This window comes from Drosophila guanche, unplaced genomic scaffold, assembly GCF_900245975.1.
Source record: "Drosophila guanche unplaced genomic scaffold, DGUA_6, whole genome shotgun sequence".
In the NCBI taxonomy this organism is placed as follows: Eukaryota; Metazoa; Arthropoda; class Insecta; order Diptera; family Drosophilidae; genus Drosophila; species Drosophila guanche.
Window position 1 is genome coordinate 149,384 of NW_022995757.1, and position 15,487 is coordinate 164,870.

Consider the following 15,487-nt stretch of genomic DNA (forward strand, 5'->3'; position numbering starts at 1 on the left):
ATGCAACCTTTTTTTGTGTTCATTTTGCTGTTAAAAATGCGTTTACATTTTACATTTTAATTTGCATTTCATTTTGATTTTTTGCTCAAAATTCTTTCTTTCAAATTTGCTTTTAAAACGCTTCCTCTAACCTGCTGGTTTTTGCCTTAATTTTCTTCTTAAAATTTTATTTCATATTTGCTTTATTTTCCCTTGAATTTGCTTTTAAATTTGATCATTAATTTGCCTTTTAAATTTGCTTTTTTGCTCTTTATTTTTGCCTGCTAAATATTTGTTTCGCTTCTTAAATTTGCTTTTAGATTTATAAAAAAAAAAACGTTTGCTTAAATGTTAGAATTCCTTTGCCATTTCGTAGTTGTTGTCATTGGGGTCGAGAGTTCCACCTCAAAGATATTGCACTCGGCGGATGTTCTGGGCGAAGTTCTGCAGCGGATTGCGCCTCATCAGGGGACGTTGTCTGAGACGTTGTCCCAAGCGAGCAAAGCCCTCCGTTGGGGTCTGTCCAGTGGCCAGAGTCTCAATGGGATCCTCGGGCTCCTCCGCCTCGTCGGTCAGGGCCAGGGACAGCTGCTCGTCGTTGGTGGGACGCTCCTCGTCGTTCTCCCGAACGGGCAGAGGCAGCGGCATGCTGGCAAGCTGCCGGAACATGCGCAGATTGAGTGGCACGTAGCGCACCTCGTTGCCAATGGTAATGGGCACCAGGGGCATGCCAGCACCGAAGACGTGGGGGGAGAGGCCTCCAGTCAATCCTCCGTCCAGGCCGGCCCCATAGAGCGCTGCCTCATTCCAGCCATAGCCTGCGTATGGCAGCTGGGAGGATGCCTCATCCTGGCGCGTGCGGAAGTACTGCATGGGCAGACTGGATGCGGGATACCCGATCGGACTGCGTATGAACTGCCCAAAGCGAGTGCCTGTTCCAGCTGCATCTGCTGGAGGGCTGGCCGTATTGTTCAGGCTGTTCACATTGTTGTTCACAGTCGTGACGTTCGCCGGCGGAGTCATGGGTCCACTCACGACAAAGACTGTGGTGCCGCCGTTGCCAGATTTGCCGGGAAAGTGTCCCAAGAAGCGGCCATGGGTGACGTCCTGAGTGTGTGGCTGATAGCGCTGCAGCAGCTGTGCCGGACTGAGGCCGGAGGAGAGCAGCAGCAGCTGCTGCAGCTCATCCTCATAGCCGCCAGCATTCACACTGGCAAGGAGTCGTGGCTGTGGCTCTTCCTGTTGCTGGCTCTGTGGTGGCTCGGGGAACTGCAATTGCCACAGCGGCACTCCGAAGCTACTCCTCGCTGAAATGTTGTGCAACACAGCCACCAGCAGCAGCAGCAATAGAATCTTCTTTTGATTGTTCATTGTTCGTTGGAGCTGGAGTTGTCTCTGACTTGGACTGTGCTCTTTCGGTGTAGGGTTTGCCGCTTTTATAGCTCAGTTTTTTGCTCGACTTGTGCTCCAATTGGAACCGAACCCAGCCCAGCCCAGCCCAGCCCTAATGAGCCGCAATTTATCCATCGCTTATCGCTGACGCTTATCACAGAAATTTGCAGAAAAAAAAGAATTTCACGCTTTCATCGCGATTAAAAGCATTAATCTCGGTTCGCTTTTGCTTTTGCTTTTGCCTCTCGGATTGTGCTCGGATTGTTCTTGGAATTATTTCGTTTGGTTTGTGTGTTTCCTTGGACTGCTGCCTGGGCTTTGGCCTTGGCTCGAGCTGATGTTAATTACACGCGCCGCGGATAAGCCAAATTAATGGCATCAGTTTTTGAGCAGATTTTTTGTGTGTTTTTCGCTCATTTTATTCGCTGCTCAAGCACATAAGTGTATGAATACTCTCTCAGCATAAATGCCAGAAACAGCATATTTTTCCAAGCTTTAAACAGCCAAACATTTGTCAGATAAATCAATTAAACCAGCAACATTTAGTGCAGCTTTAATGCAGAAATTGCCAACAAAGTTTGCACTTGAAAATGCCCCAAATATGGAGACAAAAATCTCACACACTTCTTTTTCTGTGACTTTTTGCCACTTGGAAAATATTTCAAATGTTTCGCACTCCGGCAAATATTTTGCTTGGGCTGAGTTCTTGGCCTAAATCGGCGGCAATGCAAACTCTGCACATATTTCTATGAATTCTTGAAGATATTCCTTTTATTTTTTATATTGCATTGCATTTCATTTCCATTTCCATTTCCATTTCGTGCAAGACAAATAAGTATTTTGTTGCACTTCTTGTTATGCCAGGCTTTGTCTCTGTCTCTCTGTCTCTCTGTCTCTCTGTCTCTCTGCTCCACTCCACTCCATCCACCGTCTCCTGTCTCCTGTCTCCTGTCCCCTTCTCTGTCAGTCTGCTTGTGGCTGTGTTGGCCGTTTGTGTTGGCCCAATGTGTCAAAGTCAAGTCTGGGTAAAAAGTTGGCTTCGTTTTTTGTATTTCTTTGTTGCCCGCTTTTGGCCTCTGCCACACGTATTCGTGTGTATCTATCCATTCCAGGCTTTGATTCTGTCTCTGCTTCCTGCTCCGCTCTTTCTTTTCCTTTCTTTTCTTTTCTTTTCCTTTCTTTATTCTTCCATCTTTTCGAATGGAGCAAACGGCTGAGCGCTGCATACTTCCAGGCGTTGACACAAAACAAAAAATGAAACAATCCTCGATGGATACCCTATGGACAGCCATGGGAAATAAAGATCTTAGAGTGCTGCCCTTGAGTGGCTTGACTTTAGGGTAAGAAATTGTTGAAGTGAGCCTGGAAGTTGGGTCCACAAATAACCATTTGGAAGCGCTTCTAGCTGCAGTTTTGGATGCTTTAAAAATGTATTTCAAATATTCTGTGATAGTGTAGACCAAAAATGTTTGCAGGAATGATTGTCGGGGCCCGAATTGAGAGTGCCAGCGGAAATGGCGAATTTGGCGGAAAATATGTGATGCCATAATGCAATTTTCTTCGCCCTGTGACTGCACTTGGAAACCGCTGAACCCCCAGAACACCCTCAACCCTCAACCCCATCCCTCCCCAGCTTCTCAGCTCCTTGCACTGACTGCACTTTGGCCCTGACGATATTCTTTTCACTTTTCGCCCAAAGACTTTTTGTCGCAATAAAAATTTAAGTCGATTTTATGGGGCCAAAGGGATGGATGGGTGTGTGTGTGTGTGTGTGTGTGTGTGTGTGTGTGTGTGGGCTTCGGGGGTGCCTTCAAGAAGTTGCAGATCTCTCCATATTTTCTTTGCTGGCTGCAGTCTCTCGGAGCGACTTTCTTACAATTCTCGAGGCCAGAAAAACGAGGGATAGAGCCGGAAAAGTTTTCGTTTTCTCTGGCGATTTTGTTGTCTAAACTTGGCTTTTATGCTGCAGCACGGTGAGGGGGGGGGGGGGGCGGGGTAGGACAGGAAGGGAAGCAGGGAACAGTCAACGGGCTAATGGCATCATCAAAAATTGGAAAGGTTTATTTAAATTTCAACTTGTTTCGAAAACGTTTAAAAAGTTTTTCGCTACTAACTGACTTCTGATAAAACAAGAGTCCACCCCCTACCCACTGCTCCACACCCTTGCTGCCACATCGACTGACGCTGTCTGCCCCACGGCCATGTTAAAACAACTGACAAAAAGTTGGCTGCCTCCTCCCAGTGGCAGGAGCAGAAGCAGGAGCAGGAGCAGGAGCAGCTGGAATCATGTATCCAAAAGGGCTGCTGGGTGGGCTGGGGTGGGTTGTGGTGGGTCGAGGAGAGGTCGTGACAAAATTAGCACAAGATATTTTATTTCCGATACGCAGACAGGTCCCCTCCTCCATGAGCCTCCCTCTCGATCTCCAGGCAGACTCCGAAAACCTATTTTAGGCCTTGACAAGACCCAAACAATGAGATGGAAGATTGAAGGATTCACCTGAGAGGGGACCATGGACATGGGCAGGGTGGAGGGTGGTGGTTGGAGGATGGGCAGGGGTGGGAATGTTAATAGAGGGTGAAGGATTGTGACGGCTGGGAGAGTTGGGAGTGAATGTGAATAAAATAACTTAAATAAACTAATAAATAAATTAAGGGAAAATATATAAATGATATAAATAACAAACAATTAGAGGTAATGGTAAAATTAATAAACAAATGCAAAAAATACAAAAAAAATTGATTTATACAAGAATTGTAAAAAATAACTTAAATAAATCAAAAAAAAAATATAAAAAATAAAATATTAAAATTAAAAATAAATAATAAATAAATAAAATAAAAAAAAAGTTAAAATAAATGCAAAAAAAAATTAATTTAAAAAAAAGTAACAAACATGCAAAAAAAAAAGCAATCAATTTTTAAAAATAAATTTAATTAAAGGAATGCAACAAATTACCTCGAATCTAAGCAGCTGCAGTCCAAGAAGCATTCAAATTCAATTCGAAGCCACAAAATACATGCCGGACAGCAGACTTTTTACATTCTACGTTACATTCCAACGCCCACTACACACTGATACATACATGTATGTAAATGTGTAGAGTGAACCTCTTGCAAGCAGTCTTTGCATTGCCATGGGTCAACCTGAGTAACTCATCTCGCAGCTAGCCCGCTGCTCCGTCCAATGAAACTGTCAGTTTTCAAATATCAACCCCAGCCCAGCCCCCAGCCAGCAGTCCATTGTGTAAAGTTTCGAGTGTCAGCCCAGCCCCCACCAATATTGACAGCGCACAAATGTAGAGCACTGGGCACAAGTGGGAGTGTTGGCATGTGGACTGGGCATGGGACCGAGGACTATGACTACGACTACGACCACTCTTTGGGTGTGGAACGTGCCTGAGCACGTCTTCTACTTAACTTTGTTAAACACAAATCCTTTGGGCAAAGAGTTGGTCCATTCGGTCGTTGCCCCTCGATGGGGCACGAACACGCATTAGATTCCAACGGGGCAGGAGTGGGAGTCGGGACGGCAGCAGACATAATCGCATAAAGATAAAACTGTTTAACAGTCGCAATGAACAAAAGGAAACTTGCGGCTGATGGTTTTTGGCAAGGGTTTTTGGCTGCCGCCGAGCAGGAGTATCATTCAATTGACCCCCTGCTGGGGGTGGTGGTGGGGGGTGGGGTACGCCCGACGCAAAAATCTGTCAATTATTTAAATCGCCGCGCAAAAATCTTAGCAAGGTCCCAAGCCAAAGCACCCGCAGGCAGCAGGCAGCAGGCGGCAGGCGGCAGGCAGCTCAACGGGTGGCGCCGCTTAAATATAAAAATTAGATACACATTATGTACATTATATACCTGCTGTATATAGGCAAAATATAAGAGTACACACCTTGCTGGATGTCTGTGTCTGTCTGCTGGTAATTAACATGAAAATAAGCGCATTAATGTCATGAATGCCAAGGGGGTCGGCAAGGCAGAGTCTCCTGCCAGCGGCCAGTTGCCACTGGCAACATTCAACTTTAAAATGTGCTCCAAGGTCGAAGGTCGCTGGGCGCCTCTCTAATTATGCCATCGAAATCGAAATTCATCCGGCTCTCAAAGACACAACACCAAAAAAAAGGCAAGAGAACACAAACAAATGCGAAATGTGCGCAAATTAAAATAATAAATCCGCCAAATTAAACACGGCGCTCGTTAAAGATGCTGCCCTCCCACTTACATACCGCCCAAGGAAGTCTTTTGTATCTGCTGCTGCTGCTGCTGCTGCTGCTGCTTATGGTGGCTTCTTTTGACGTCGTCATTAGCAGCATTTACACGTCGCTCAAGGATAATAAGTAAGGGAGGAAAGTGTGAAAGAAGCCCAGAAGCAGGCAGCAAGAAGAAGGCAGAGGAGACGCAGACTGACACAAATTAAACTGAAATTAGTTGCAACTCACTTTGCCTTAGCCGCCGAAAGTAGATGAGGGTCAGTGGGTAGCAAGTGCCCAACTGTCGAGTGTCGGGGCGGGCAGAGACTGCTGCTGCATTGGCTAATGAGAAATGCCAGTTACATGAATGTTAAGTAAAAGAAATGCACTCAAACATGCAGATGGAGAGATGCCCTAGAGAGAGAGAGAGAGAGAGATTGCTCGTAAGTGCTGTCAATTTATTAATGCCCCAAGTGTTTGGGCAAAGGCATTTGCTCTGCACATTCCATTTTGCACTTACATGCATGCAGGCGGTGGAATGCATTTATATATTTATATTTAATGGCAAATAATGCCAAATATTTATGTTTTATGTTGTACGTTTTGCTTGTTGCTTGGCCTGATACATTTCCAGAGTCATAAAGTTCCACGCTTTGTTAATGCAAATCACATGTAAAACGTGGAAAGCATGAAAGCAACGGATCTTTACAGTTGCACAGAAAGAGAGTAAGCGAACGAGCGAGAGAGAGAGAGGCCCCGTTGCTCTCTGGTTAGCTAAAAACGTTTCCAGCTTCTCTGCCGCTCGGCCGCTCTGCCGCTGCTGCGGTTCCACACGAAGCTTTTGCTGCGTGTGCCGACTGCGCTGCCCGGGATCTGTTTCTAGGCACAGAGAATCAAAAGCTCGATGAAAGTCTCGCGGGTCTACCCTGCCACTGATCAATCTTAATTGAGCCAAAATTGTTGCGCTGTTCGTCAGTTTCCCTGCGGCTGGCACACGCCTGTCGTTCTGGTTGATTCAGCTGCAACGGTTTATGGCTTGGCCATTGTGCTTGGGCCACCGCAAGCATTTCCTCTGCACTGACTGCACGCAGTAAGCGAGCGAGAGGGAGACGGAGAGGGAGAGGGAGAGTGGCTTTGATGGTTCCCGTGGAATCCTGTGGCGGTGGAATCCTACTGCTGATGTTCTTGCAGTTAATGCTGCAGTTGCAGCTGCGGTGCCCTCGTCAGCGATAAAACCACAAAACAGCAACAGCAACGGCAACGGCAATGCCAAAAGTGGAAGAAGTAGCAGCAGTGGGGAGTGGGGGCGGGAGCAGGATGTGGAGCTGTAGCTGCAGCTGCACGACAGGGACGACGACAGGGAGAATCTTGGCGTGCAAGAACAATGAGGTGATAAACTTGCAGGCTCAACGCATGACAACGATACCCAACAACGACGACGACAAGGACAACGGCAACGACAACGACGACGACTACGTCACATTTTGATGGCTCCTTGGAGAGCAGACCTTCCCCTCCCACCTTGGTTGGGGTCACCACCCAACATCCAGCAACCGTAGCCACTCCCACTGCGGATTGGGCTGGGCTGGGGCGGAATAGGAGGAGGAAGTGCAGCCATCCGCTTGCTGCTCGTTGTGTGCATGCAAACAACAAAGGAAAATCAGCAGCGCGTCTTTGGTTGGGGGCGATGTCATAGTCCTCCGTGGTCCCTTATGTACTGTGTCCTCCCCCCCACCCCCCCTTACACCCGCCCTGTGCCGGGCCTCCACTGTCCCCCTGTAGCATCCATACGTATTTTTTGTGTTGTTGCCGCTGCTTGCAGCTCTTTAACGTGTTTCAAAAGAAAAGTTGGTTGACTTTTGAATGACTTTCTTGGCGCGCGCTCGCTTGGCGCACAGGCACCGCCCCACCCCCAGCCCCAGCCCCAACCCTAACCCCAACTCTGGTTCAACCCCAATCCCACCCCCAGTTCTGCTCTGGTCTGCTGTTGTTTGTTTTATGTGTTAAGTGCGCTGGGCCCAAGCGCGCAAATTTCTTCTTGTAACTGATGCTGACGTTGACATCGCACCCCCCAGCGACCTCCCCCCGCTCCCCCCCTCATACACAAAAAATGTACCAGCAGAAGTATGTATGTTGTAGGTGTTTGTGTGTCGAGTCGAAAATCTAGTTACAATTAAAGTGACAGCCTGGCAACAGACAGCGAGTCTCCCAGCGAGTCCCAGAGTCCAGCGCCAAGTCCAGAGACCCAACATCATAGAAATTGCATTCCCTTTGATCCTTTCTTCTTCTGTTCCGAGCGAACTTTTCTGCTTTTCTTGCCAGATAAGAATGGCCAGCGCACACTTTGGAGTGATTAAAAAAGTGCACAATAGATGGATGGATGGATGGATGGATGGGTTGCCAGAGATGCTACAGCCCTTAGACTTCAAGCGCAAATAGATTCAGTTATGCTGTACAGGTCGATGGGAGATTACATCAATTTCTATCACAAATATACACATTTAAATCCAACAAACATTCATTTATACTCAAGTGTTCCAGCTCAAATAACGGTACTTCAGGTACTTTAGCTTCAGCTTCAGCTTCAGCTTCAGGGCATGCAGCTGTCGTTTAAGCTTTAACTGCGAGCTTTTGCTCTCTCTCTCTCTCTCTCTCTCTCGCTGTGTCGTGTCTGCCGTGGCCTGCACTTGTTTTAATTACTGTTCAGTGTTGATTCCCCTGCATCAAAAAGAGACCGACATAAAGTGAATTTACAATTTTTGCCGGCACAACCAACTGGACACAGGTCCCACTCCCCCTGCCTTACTCGATTTCGAACTGCAAGTCCTCGTGCTTGTCTGCGTTTCGTTCGGTTTATTTGCACTTCTCTTTCTCTTTCTCATTTTCTTTCTCTTTATTCGTTTACTGTGTCAGTGGTTAAGATCTGTTTAAGCTTCCCTTACACCCCCCTTACACCTCGTTGTTGTCCTCGCGTATGCGTAAACGCTGCTGCTGCTGCTGCTGGCGTTGCCTTTGGGGCTGCTGGCGACGTCGACGCTGCTGCTGCTGCTTTTGCTTCTGCTGCTGCTGCTGGCGACGACGCTGCTGCTGACGACGGCGCTTCTGCTGCTGCTGTCTCTGCTTGTTGCCGTTGCCGTTACCGTTGCCACGACGCTGGTTGGGCCGACGACGTCGCTGCGGCTGCACGCCGCGACGCGTGTTCAGGCTGCCATTTCCGTTGCCGTTGCGGATGCGTCGGCGTCGCACCACATTGCCATTTTGGCCGCGGCGACGTTTCTGCTGCTGCTTCTGCTTCTGCTTCTGCTGGGGACGACGACGGCGACGACGATTTGGGCCCTGATTCTGCTGTCCACGCGGATGATTGCTGTCCTGCTGCTGCTCTTCCTGCAGATCCTGCTCACCATTCTCGAGCTCCTGCTCCTGCTCCTGCTGCTGCTGCTGCTTCTCGGGCGCCTGCTGCTCCTCCTCCTGCGGCTGCGGCTTCTCGCTGCTGCTGACCTCAGCGGGCTGCTGGGCCCCACTGTTCCCCGACTTGATGGGCCTGATCTCGCCCACGCGCACATTGGTCACCTGATCGCAGGGCACATCGCTGTAGATGACGACGTTGCCGTAGTTGCACACAATCTGTCCCTCGCCATCGTCCGTCGCCTGCCGCCCCTCAATCGAGCCCAAGCCGCGCTTGTCCTCGATCTCGTAGATGTTTCCCGACTTGGTAATGAAGCCCGTCACCTGCAGCGGCTTGGCATCCTTCACCTGCACGCTCGACTGCTCCACCTGAACGGGCACAGCCTCTGGCATTGGCATCGCCATCGGCATCGGCACCGGCACCGGCACCGGCACGAGATGCTTCTGCTTGCTGGGCGGGGCATTCACAATCATCATGGGCTTGGTGGGTCGCGCCTCCAGCTGGGGCGCACTTGTGGGCCGCACCGTGGAGCTTGTCAGCGGCGCCACCGTCTGGCCTGGGTTCCAATAAAATGAGAAGCAGGAACATTCACTATCGGTTTCGAGGCGGTGTGCCGTAAAGGATTAAAAAAAATTTACCGCTCACCAGCGAGAGGTCACTGGAAAGGGCCATCGCCCAGACCAGGACCAGGATCATCGTCCAGAGTCCCTTATTGCATGGCATGTTCCAACTGTTTCGCTTGCCGCAACTCACACTCAACTGAGTCGCGTTCCGTTCGAGAACTTCAACTTATATCAACTTCTTCCACGATCTGCGCATAAATCATTCCCACTAACGGCATTTCTTTTGGCCAATTTTCGAGACCAGCGACAGCGATCGAGCATAATTAACTATCGTGGCTGAGAGACGAGCGAAAGAAAAGAAAATATCAGCCAAAGAACGGCGACCCAAGGGGCGACCCATTTACCTCCATCTCCTCTTTCCACTCCACGCAGCAGGCAGGCAGGCAGGCAGGCAGGCAGGCAGAGTTCAATGGCTCAGCCACGAACTCTGCACACTCGCCTCATTAACATTCATATTTCTCCGATATACGCAAATATACACAAATTTCTGGCCGCTGCTGCGCCTCTCTTTTCGCTTCATTTTCTCACATTTTGATTATGCAAATTGCTTGCCAGCGCTGACCTGCGGCCAAGCTCTCCCAAAAATATCAAGCAGTTTGGCAGCAGTCTCTAATAAGAGTCTCCCAATAATCTAATATTACTAGGATCAATTTTATATTATCAACTCTTAGAACTGGTTTCACATTCTTGACTTTATTTATAGAAAATGTAAACCTTGGCGGAGGGAGAGAGACAGCGGATAAACATTAGTAAATGCGCAAAAAAAGGCAGTTTTGCAGCACGATTTGCCTTAATCTATTTCAAAAGTAACTTCCGAGCATTTCCTGTGTTTACTTGAACCACTTTCCGTTTTCTCTCTGCCACTCCAATTATCACCTAAGCAGCGCAACTGTTGACTGTGGACTGCCCCCTCCCAGATATGTGCAACTTCTACAACAAACATCAAACCCATGATGATACTTTTGCTCTCGTTTATTTTCAAATACAAATCAAAATGAGAGAAATACAAAGAAAAAAGAGGTTTTTATTTGATTTTTTAGTCCCTGTGCCTGCGCCGCTGTCCCTCGTTCTGGCTCTGACTCTGTCGCTGGTTGTAGGAGCGCAGCGCCTCGGCCAGCTCGGTGAGTGATCCCTTTTGTGCCGTGTCCTGCTTGCGTTCCTGCTGCTTGCGCAACTGCTTGCACAGCTTCTTCAGCTGCTTGCGCTCCTTCTTGGACGACTTGGACTTGGTCCTCTCGCCGCTGTCCTCTTCGGAGGAGGAGGAACCGCCGCGCTTCTTGCGACGACTGACCTCGGCACATTGCTGCAGCAGCTTGGCCGCCTCCGCCTCATCGTTCTGGGGCTTGGGCGTGGTTGTGGTGGAAGTGGTGGTGGTGCTGCCAGGGGTGGTGCTGCTGCTGGCAGCTGCTGTTGTCGACTCTGCTTTCTCCTCTTTGGGCTTCGGCGTTGTCGTTGTTGTCGTTGTTGTCGTCGTTGTTGATGTCTTTGTGGTGGCGCTCGACTTATCCTCCTTGGGCTTGGCAGTGGTACTTGTGGTGCTTGTACTGCTTGCACTGCTTGCACTGCTTGGACTGCTTGTGCTGCTTGTCGTGGCCACCGTGGTGCTCTCCTGTGGACGCGCCAGACAGCAGCCGACCAGCAGCAGGCCAAACAAAATCCAAATTGCCGCACGCATTATCTCCTCTATCAGCCAACTGAAGACTCGTATTGCTCGCGGCTACAAAGACCGCAACTAAATGGAGATCATGTCTAGGCATTTGCTTATATAGCCGGCACTTAGCGGGTCTGCCCCCACCCCCTGCCGCGTACAGACTGGTTTTCGGCCATGTCTATAAATTGTCATTAGACATTGAAATTTTCATATATAATTTTTTGTTCGATTTCGGGGATTTTTCGCTGAGCCAACTGGCAGCTCTGCCTGTCGCCCCAGCAGCAGCCCCAGCCCCAGCCCCAGCACATATCGGACATCAAATAATGTCAATACATCAGCTATACATTCGTATCTGTGCGACTTGCCCCTTCGTCTGATGTTTGTGCCGATCATTAACGCCTCTGCGAATTGTTTGTCTGAGGGTGCCTCTGGCGCGGCCCATCGTCAGCAATATCTATGTTTATTTTTTGTCAATAAAAAGTACCCTGGCAGCTGCTGGTACAGCGAATTGTGGCACTCAGCTTTGATTCATATTTATTCATTTAAATAAATGTGAAGCTGCTTTATGCACAAGTTTGCTTACGATTTATTATTAGTTTATTTTGTTGAAAGTTTCGAAAAATTGCAAATAAATTAAAATGCTTTTCGAGATATTTTCAGGCGATAAATATGAGTTGGGGACTACAGTTTAGTTAGTAACTAATTTAGTTTGAGTTGAGTTATGACTGAGGACGGTTTTGTTCGGTTTTCTTTTGCTCCGGACACTCCCGACAATGCCGGGGTATCATTTTTCACTGTATTTATTGTGGCGCATTTTGTTTTGGTTGCTCAAAATGCCGCTAATTGTTTATCAATTACACTTGTTAATTGTTTAATTCGACGAGGCAGAGCTGTGGGACGAGTGTGCCTGGAATATCATACAAATTGCCACATTTCAACAGAATTTGCCAGATGGAACCCACACGACATCCACGCTGACTTTTTTATATTTTTTAAATGCCTTTTTTTTGTTTTCTTGCATATCTTTTCGCATGCTGTCTGTTGGCAATTTGTACAAGTAATTGAATAAAAAAGGAAAACGTGCCACGAAAAACAAGGAAAACAAGTAATTAAAAAGCGCAAAAAGGACAAAAGAACGCTGCAGTGCGCCAGTGGCAGGCAGTCCGTGGCATGCAACCCACGTAATCCATATGCGAAACATTTCCAGCGCTTCGCTGCGAATATGTTAATTGCGTGCGAAACCGCTGCGGTCGGTATATTTCGATATTTACACTTATTTATTACTTATTATAATTGTAATTTGCATTAAGAACCCTTTTCCAATCTAGTTTGCATTTCATTTTGATTCCCAGCACACAAAGTCTCCGCCCAATTTTGATGGCAACTAAATTGTTGCACAAACTCTCAGACAGGAGGGGCACCACCCCACGAAGTCTGTTTGTTGTTTGTTTATTTTCTGCTGCACTTTTGTGGCCTACAATTCTCTGCGCTCTTTCCCTCTCTAAAACAGTTTCTCTTTGCCACATCTATGCCTGGATCTCCCACGTTAATTTTGTAATTAATTGCTTTTTATTTTATTCAATTTTGCCCATTAAATCCACTCAAACTGAAAGACTCAAAAGACGTTTCTGAACTCCTTTTTGGTTGTTGGGCACTTCAATGTCTTTGCTTTGCCCCTAAATGTTCGCCATTTAAATTTGGGTGGCAGTGGGCGGAAAACTTCGTGGCTCTGCGGCCTTGTTGAATGTTTACAATGGCCAAAAACTACAGTTTCATGTCAGAACTCCACCCCAGAACCCCCCCCCCTCTCTGGCCAGAAGAATTATCATCATAAGCGGCACGGTAATGAGCGGCGAAGGAACTTTCCAAACGGGCGCTGATGGCCAAAAGAGGAAAGTTGACACGGGCACAAACGAACCGAAACCGACTCCAAGTCAACTTCACTTCGAGTGCATTTCCATCTTATCCCTTCTCCCCCTTAGGGGGAGGAATATTTTTCGCTGACAAGTGCATTTTCATAAAGATAGAATTTCAAGCAGCTCAAGAGGAGAGGCGCAGCAGCAGCAGCGCCGAAAAATGCTCGTAAAATTGTTGCTTGGAGCCAGGAACTGGCGTCGCGTCGCAGCACCGCTGCTGGGCAGTGCGGCTCGTTGAATGGCCAGCAAGTGGGCTAAAACGCGACTGTGCTAAAAGCCCGAGCCGAGCCTGTGCTAAATTTTAGACATTGACGAGGCTGACGTGTGCCGAGCGCAGACGAGCGGCAGCCGAAGTGGCTCGGTTGTGGAGGCGCAGGCGCCGGCGCTGGGAGCGGGCAGCGGGCAGCGCCGTTAACAGTGGGTTAACAGTGGGTTAACAGTGGCCGAGCAGCAGCCCAGCAGCAGCTGGGCAGAGTGGGAACAGTTTTTGGCCAAAGGCCTCAGGGGTTAAGCGGGAGGCAGGGGCCGCGGCCCGGCTCCAACTTTCGTTGTTTTTCTTTCATTTCACCTTTTTCGTTGGTGGGTTTTTGCGGCATTTTCACTTTGATGATGCGTGTGGCATGTTTAACGGCACTTGATGATGCAACAGCAGCAGTACAGGTGCACGCACCCATGCATGCCACCCCCGCCTGTCCATTCAACATCCAACATGGCAAATGCATTTCAATAGCTACCAATTCTCGTTGCACTTCATTAAACTCAATGTCGACATTCGACAGCAGCAGCAGCAGCAGCAGGACCGAGTGGCAGGCCTGACCTTCACACACACAGAGGGAGGGAGAGAGAGAGAGAGAGAGAGAGCAGGAGGCAGCGGCACGTAGACGGAAGTGCCAAAAAAACGGCACACAATAAACTCATCGAAACTCCACAAAAAACAAAACGAGAATGCCACAGAACGAAGCGTCTCTCTGCCATTTGTCCATTTTAATCAGGAGCAAATCTCTGATTAGATAATGTAATTTTCGGGCAAAGAATTCCTTCCTTCCTTCCTCACTAGCCTCTCCCGTGTGTTGCACAGTTCCTGCTGTCCATTGCTTTGTCACTTAAATGGTTCCACAAAAGAGAGAGAGAGAGGAGCTCTCCATGCCCACGGCTGAGCCCCTGTGTCTACCTCTAGCCCGAATGTCTTCTATTTTCGTTGCATACTTTCTGGGCAATCCGAAGCCACTTGCCTTGGAATGCAATCGAATGCTATAATTTCCATTAAACTGATTTCCCCACGGCTGCAAAGTGCAAGTCGAAAGCCCCAACAAATGTTTGCCAATCGACTGGTCGCGACCGGTGCACAGATCGAAGCGGAGTCCACCAGAGCCACCAGTTAATGGCCACAAAACCAAACAGCAGCAACCAAACAGAGCAGCGAACAGGCAACACGGCAACTCCCAGGGGGTCTCAAGCCCGAGTCGAATATAAATTGAATTAAGTGCCAGCAGAGCACAGAATCTGCAGCATAAATAAATCAACAGCTCAAAGTGCCGTGGCCAACTGTCAACTGCCTGCAACTCCTCAAAGATGATCATCGAACCATCGAACAAAAAAATACCATCCAGAAATCACCTAAATAATGACAGAAAAACAAAAAGCTAATCAAAAAACATCACAGCCCAAGCGTAAGGCTAATGAGCGACTTTCAGTTGCAATTTTTGCTTCAACCCAAAAAGTGATCGTGTTCGGCTGTCGTCTGTCCCCCAGTGTGAGTTCCCCCCCCAATCGCCAGAGACATAAACAAATTCGAGATAAAGCCGAGCTCCAGAAGTGTCTAGTGGGGGGAGAGTGAGTGCGTGAGGGAGCGCTCGGCGCTGGTCAGAAGTGTCTGTGGGTGCTCCAGGCAGTGCTGCTGTCACCTGCGACCCATGCAAAAGGAGCCACGAATAATTGTTCCCACATTTGCGCTGCACATAAAAAACCAATTCACTTTTTGGCTAATTTGAAGAAACGCCACAAAACTGTTTGCACGCAATGCAATCAGTTTTTGGTACACTGCCCGAGCAGCTGCAAGAATTTTGGATTATCGTTGCTGATATTTGAGCTGTGCCCCCCCGGCAGACTCCTCAATGAATAAACAAAATGCCGCCCCCCCGCCCCCAACGACTCAGCTCATATTTATCTCGTGCAAAAGTACAAGAAATGTTCGGCTATAGTTTGCAGTTTGCAATTCCTGGAAGTGTATTTTCCGCAGCGACTCTCCGCTGTTTACTTTTGTCGCCATAATATTTCCATAAGCTGCCGTTCAGCCCCCACACTTCGCACACAGTGGCTGCCCATTGGAA

General features: G+C 48.3%; 3 protein-coding genes across 3 annotated transcripts; all 3 read right to left on the reverse strand.

Annotated features, from left to right (window-relative positions):
• Positions 1 to 384: 384 nt before the first annotated feature.
• Positions 385 to 1,373, reverse strand: LOC117590295. Its single transcript, XM_034282783.1, has one exon. It carries the CDS (start codon positions 1,348 to 1,350, stop codon positions 385 to 387), a length of 966 nt encoding a protein of 321 aa, XP_034138674.1. The 5' UTR covers positions 1,351 to 1,373.
• Positions 1,374 to 8,510: 7,137 nt separating this feature from the next.
• On the reverse strand, positions 8,511 to 9,690 carry LOC117590435 (transcription factor SPT20 homolog). Its single transcript, XM_034283054.1, has 2 exons — positions 9,606 to 9,690; positions 8,511 to 9,523 (listed from the first exon to the last, which is right to left on the reverse strand). The coding sequence occupies exons 1-2, from the start codon at positions 9,688 to 9,690 to the stop codon at positions 8,511 to 8,513; spliced, it is 1,098 nt and encodes a 365-aa protein (XP_034138945.1).
• Positions 9,691 to 10,541: 851 nt separating this feature from the next.
• LOC117590227 (cell wall integrity and stress response component 2) lies at positions 10,542 to 11,332 on the reverse strand. Its single transcript, XM_034282696.1, has one exon. It carries the CDS (start codon positions 11,263 to 11,265, stop codon positions 10,627 to 10,629), a length of 639 nt encoding a protein of 212 aa, XP_034138587.1. The 5' UTR covers positions 11,266 to 11,332; the 3' UTR covers positions 10,542 to 10,626.
• Between the last annotated feature and the right edge of the window lie 4,155 nt (positions 11,333 to 15,487).